Raw genomic sequence first — 5926 nt, forward strand, 5'->3', positions numbered from 1 at the left:
CTAAGAGTATCTCTTCTCGACAATCAAGTCTCTTCCGCGGACTCAACCACGGTCACCTTGATCCCGATTTCCACTAAGGAGCTTGTCCACGAAGGAAGGGGGTCTCCACGTCCCCCGTACAAGATTGTCATCACCGCTCCACACCAAGTCGGAGGGTCGATGACGTGCCGGCGAGCCACCAATGCTCCAAGGGGCCAGCGCACCGTGATCTTCTTGTTGGTTCACTCAAGAACCAGCCACAAGGCACAACACCTTACTTGCTCACTCACTTAAGAGCTAATCTAGCACATACACTCTTAAAGCTAGTGCTAAACCTAAGGATTTGATCATTATGCACTTGGGTAGGCTTGGAGGGTTTCCTGGGTGTGTATGAGACTTGTAGTAACTCCAGGAAACTTCAAATGACCGGGGGAGTCCATATATATACGCCACCAAGTGGAGAGAGCCGTTGGGAGCCGTTACCCAACTTTCTGCGTGGCGTCGGATAGACCGATGGTAGGGCACCGATTCATCCGGTCACACTGTGCCACGGATAGCCGTTGGGCCTCTGATAGATGACGTGGCAGTCATCGGATAATCCGGTCAGGAGGCATCGATTTATCCGGTGCGCTTCGGTTCATCCGGTGTTGAAGGATTCTTCGGCTGGCTGCCGATGTCGTTGCTCTGACGCAATGCACCGGTGCTAGTCAGATCATCCGGTGCTGAAGACTTCATTTAAGCGCGCTTGACATGCTCTCTGGTCAATCCTCCGGTGATTGCACCGATGCTCTTTCTTGACACCGTCGGTTCAGCCGGTGCCACTTGGCTCTTTCCCCCACCAGAGCTGCAAATTGCACCGACGCCTATGTGTCGATTTATCCGGTGCTAACCGGATAGACCGGTGCCCCTGCATCGGTTCATTCGGTGCAGTTGTTCTGTGTAGAATTCCTCCATTTTATCGTTCCTTTGAGTTCTTTCTTTGTGTTTTGCTTTACCTGGCCTTTTTCTTCTTTCCTTGGATCTATCAATGTTCACTTGACAAACTCATTAGTCTCATTGATTGCGGTGTCACTCAATCACCAAAATCACAAAACAATGGCTTAATGGGGCCATGTTCCTTACACCTTGAATCTTTGTCCTTAAATGAGATCTATTTCTATTTCAAGTCACTTTCTACACAATATGATTCTAGAAAGATTGACACTTGCAAACATGAAAGCCATATATGACCAAGATTCTTCAAGTTGAATCCAATGAACGCTTCGTCACCCTAGCATTAGTTCCTCGGCACAACCCAATTGCCCTTCTCCAAGCTTAGTTCCTAGAAACCCATTTCCGAATTCCAACTATTCTTCCTTGCCTCACATATAGCTTTATATACGCTTGTATCACTATTAAACTCATCAATGAAATCCTTTCTTTTATAATTTATTTCATCTTCTATCTTCTCTTATCTTCTCTTGATAGAACTTCCATTTCTCACAAGAAATTTTTCTTTGAATGCTTGTGCTCTTGTCAACAAGCTTCATTTGGTTATGAGAATAATTTATACGTCATTGACACATATCTCAATTTACACAATAACCACTGTTTGTTACTATCACACTTGATCATGCCATACCACATATCTTGTCATATGAGCCTTTTCTCTCAATTCTTAATTCACTTCTTCATAAATGAGTGACTGATATAATTATCAATTTCTGCTCGTATACTCAACAAGATGATTAGTTTTTTAATTATGGTGTCATTCAATTCACCAAAACTCACTAGAGACCTAAATGCATTTTCAAAAGGCAGGCCGCCCGCAGTCTGGTTCTTTTGTCCTGGGCAGCCTTGTTTAGATGCATAAAATTTTTGGCGTAAAGTGTCACATCGGATCTTGCGGCACACATTTGAAGTATTAAACATGAACTAATAACAAAATAAATTACATAATACATCTATAAACTATGAGATGAATTTATTAAGCCTAATTAATCTGTCGTGGGGCATTTGTTACTGTAGCAGATTAGTGTCTAATCATGGTCTAATTAGGTTTATTAGATTTGTCTCGCAATTTACAAGCAAACTGTTCAATTAGTTTTTTATTTCGTCTATATTTAATTCTTAGTGCCGCAATATTTGATGTGACATTTTTGAAAGTAAAGTTTTTGCATTTAAACTAGATCTAGAATAAGATAGAATAAGATTGTATATAATACAGGGAGCCTATTGTACTGAGAGAGTCAAATATAAGCACAATAGCTGGCTGGTGGCGGGGGGCAAGAAGGACATGTGAAAAATGGCCGTGCGTGGTGGGCGGATGGGCGGCGCGACGGTGGAGTGGTGGGCGGGCAGCACCGGCGGATGGTGGCGGATCCGGTAGCGGGAGCCGTCGGAGATAGGATGGTGGTCAGGCGGAGATGAGGATGGGCCGTCATGGGCTTCTGTAAAGATTCAGCACACCCATCTGGTTTGGGTGCCACTGCCAGAGACTGCACCGCACATGCACAACCCATTTATATTTAGAGAAAAATAAAAAGAAAGAGGAAAATAAATAAAATCCAAGTCTTACCCGAGTCCCCCTTTTCTGTCTTTCCCGATCCGCCGGCGATCCACCACCCACCGCCGCCCCGCCATGCCGGCGTTCAAGGCCCCGGCGCCGGGCTTCGCCGTCCGCTTCAGCCCGTTCCACGAGAACCGCCTCCTTGCCGCGGCGTCGCAGCACTTCGGCCTCGTCGGCAACGGCCACCTCATCGTCCTCGACCTCGCCGCCGCGGGGCCCGGCGCCGCCCCGACCCCGGTCTTCTCCTTCCCGACCTCCGACGCGCTCTTCGACTGCGCCTGGTCCGAGTCCCACGAGTCCCTCTGCGCCGCCGCGTCCGGGGACGGCTCCGTGCGCCTCTTCGACGCCGCGCTCCCGCCGGCGCAGAACCCCGTGCGCCTCCTCCGGGAGCACGCGCGCGAGGTCCACGGCCTCGACTGGAACCCCGTCCGCCGGGACGCCTTCGTCTCCGCCTCCTGGGACGACACGCTCAAGCTCTGGTCCCCCGACCGCCCGGCCTCCGTCCGCACCTTCCGCGGCCACGAGTACTGCGTCTACGCCGCCGCCTGGTCCGCGCGCCACCCGGACGTCTTCGCCTCCGCCTCCGGCGACCGCACCGCGCGGGTCTGGGACGTGCGCGACCCGGCGCCCACACTCATCCTGCCCGCGCACGACCACGAGGTGCTCTCGCTCGACTGGGACAAGTACGACCCCTCCATCCTCGCCACCGCCTCCGTCGACAAGTCCATCCGCGTCTGGGACGTGCGCGCGCCGCGGGCGCCCGTCACGCAGCTCGCCGGCCACGGCTACGCTGTCAAGCGCGTCCGCTTCTCGCCGCACCGACAAGGCATGCTCATGTCCTGCTCCTACGACATGACCGTCTGCATGTGGGACTACCGCGCCGAGGACGCGCTGCTCGCCAGGTACAACCACCACACCGAGTTCGTCGCCGGCATTGACATGAGCGTGCTTGTCGACGGGCTGCTTGCCAGCACCGGCTGGGATGAGATGGTCTACATCTGGCCCTTTGGGACCGATCCCAGAGCCATGTAGCAAAGCAAATCCAATTCAATAGACCAGGTGATTTGTACCATTTTCTTTTCTCTTAGCTGCTTTGCATTGGTGGTGGTCATACTAATACAAACTACTACATGTGAATTGTGACTCATCTCTCTTTTCAAATGAGCTGAGGGGGTTGGAATAATGTCGATAATAAATTGTTGTCAAGTTCATCTAGTTTATTACTCAATTTTCCTCAGCAAATTGTGTGTGCAAATTAACTTGGAAAGGAGCACGCCTTTGCTTACTGGTAGGAAGTGACTACTCCAGCTTACACACTGATCATTACCTGCCATAAACATAGGCCGCCGCAACTTGGTTCTATGGTGAAACAACATAAAAAGTAACCAGAGGGTAGAACAATGACGGGGGAGCTAGGAAACCAGAGCAGCCCAGAGGGGTGAGGTGGTCAAATGGAAAGCAAGCATTGATATTTTGCTTCCAAATATGCCACCAAGTATTGATTGTTCTTCTCCAGAAATGTTTTCTGTTACTCTTCTTCATTTGCTTGGAAGTCTCATCAGAAAGTCGGTAAGGGAGCTATGCTCGGTATATGCTCGGTATATCCACCAGTTGCTGGTAGTCATTGCTTGATTTCTAGTCTGCCGTACTGGGTTTCGCTGCAATCTTTTGCCATGGCCTAAAGGGGTTTCTAGGCAATCTTCAAAAGCTGACAGAATGTGTCCATCGCCATACCCTCCTTCGATGGTTGTCAGCTGTTAAGATTTGTTATGAAACAGCAAGCAAGTTAAAAAATTCTCTGTTTTAGTGTTGTTCATGCAAAACATTTTTGTCTTGAACTTATTATCAGTTCCGGGGGTGCAAAATTGGATACGGTCAGCTGTTGTGGAGGATTATTCCCTACTGGCAACTATCCCCATGAATTGAAGCCTGGTGTGTTCAGGGACCGTAGAAGGTTTAACTCATCAACTTATTTGCTGTGTCAAGTGGTTTTGTGCCCAGCTGATATCCTGAACTGTTTTATAGACTGTATTTCGTTTTGTAATTGCTAAACTGTAGATCTATGGTGGCTTGCTGCTTACTAGCTAACTATTCTCCGAGGAAATAAGAATTTGACTTGCTACCATGTCCAGGACTCCTAGCTGATCTTTTGTAGATGCAATTTTCATTAGTTTTATGGCAAGGGAGTTATATTCCAGAGCATTGCTTTCAATAGAAGCAGAGTGATCTCCTTAAAAAAAAAGTTCATTCCAGAGCAGAGCCATAGGCATCTCGATCTTGCTTATTGATTTGGCCTGCAGTTCAACTAGTGATCTGTGCTATTGTCATAATTTTCAGTGAATATTCACAGGGTTACAAGTTAGCTTGTTTGGTGTTTTGGTTGTGTGGGACATATCACAGGGTAAATACTGTATGGAAGAGGATCAGACGGCATGCATGGGTTGAAGGATATGAGAAATGATATATAGCAAGGGACAGACTGCGACACAGCCTTGAGGAGGAAATTCGTTGCGACTTGTGAGCAAGAAAATGGTATGTTTATCAAGTGCTCGTAACATATTTGTTCTAACAACATGGAGACCCAGCAACCAAAGATATGAAAGCTCAATTAATCAAATCAATATGGACTCAGAAGTCAGGCTCCATTTGGAATGTGTATTTGTTGGGTGAAATTCCTTAGAAATTAATTACTAACAGGTTTCCTGCGTTTCGTGCTCAACATACTATAATGTGAACAGCAAGCAGGACGGCCGCAGTGCTTCCTCACTTTTTCTCATCTAGTCACCTCCATGGCTGCTAGAGCAAGGCTAATAATACGGCCTTCTGATGGTTATAAGAATTTTTGCAGCTCATCTCTCAGTCTACTTATATAGTGGTTTAGCTTTTCATCATTAATATACGGTCAACTTGTCTCTTTCACAAAATTCCTTGATTCTTGTATTGAAGCTGGCTGCAAGCTTACAACCCGCTTTTTCTCTCTCTTCTCTCCTCCACCATTCAGTCTTCTTATAGCCCATCATAATATTTGCTCTAATTGTCCCCTCATCTGCTCATTTAAAGGCCAGCTGGATCACAAACGCTGTAATCGCAGGCTCAAGAGGTTGCTCCTGTAGTAAGGCCATGTTTAGTTTTTAAAAAAATTCCTACAGTACCCGTCACATCGAATCTTCGGACACATGTATGGAGCATTAAATGCACTTGAAAAAAATGACTAATTATACAGTTTAACTGATTAGCACGACATGAACTTAAGCCTAATTAGTCCATGATTAGATATTATTTGTTAAGTAACAACGAAATGTGCTACAGTTCCAAAATTCAAATCTTTTTACCAACTAAACACACCCTAAAAAAAGAAAAGAAGTTGCTCCTTTAATCCTTCTTTTTTTTTCTGTTTTG

The 5926-nt window shown here is 46.9% G+C and overlaps 1 protein-coding gene across 1 annotated transcript; it reads left to right on the forward strand.

Moving 5' to 3' along the window:
• Nucleotides 1-2500: 2500 nt before the first annotated feature.
• LOC120655241 (peroxisome biogenesis protein 7-like) lies at nucleotides 2501-5161 on the forward strand. Its single transcript, XM_039932988.1, has 2 exons — nucleotides 2501-3586; nucleotides 4928-5161. Exon 1 carries the CDS (start codon nucleotides 2600-2602, stop codon nucleotides 3557-3559), a length of 960 nt encoding a protein of 319 aa, XP_039788922.1. The 5' UTR covers nucleotides 2501-2599; the 3' UTR covers nucleotides 3560-3586; nucleotides 4928-5161.
• Nucleotides 5162-5926: the final 765 nt, after the last annotated feature.

This window comes from Panicum virgatum, chromosome 1N (genome assembly GCF_016808335.1).
Source record: "Panicum virgatum strain AP13 chromosome 1N, P.virgatum_v5, whole genome shotgun sequence".
Taxonomy (NCBI): domain Eukaryota; kingdom Viridiplantae; phylum Streptophyta; class Magnoliopsida; order Poales; family Poaceae; genus Panicum; species Panicum virgatum.

Coding starts and splice junctions, on each gene's coding strand:
- LOC120655241 (XM_039932988.1), top strand. CDS start 2,600: ATGCCGGCGTTCAAGGCCCCGGCGCCGGGCTTCGCCGTCCGCTTCAGC.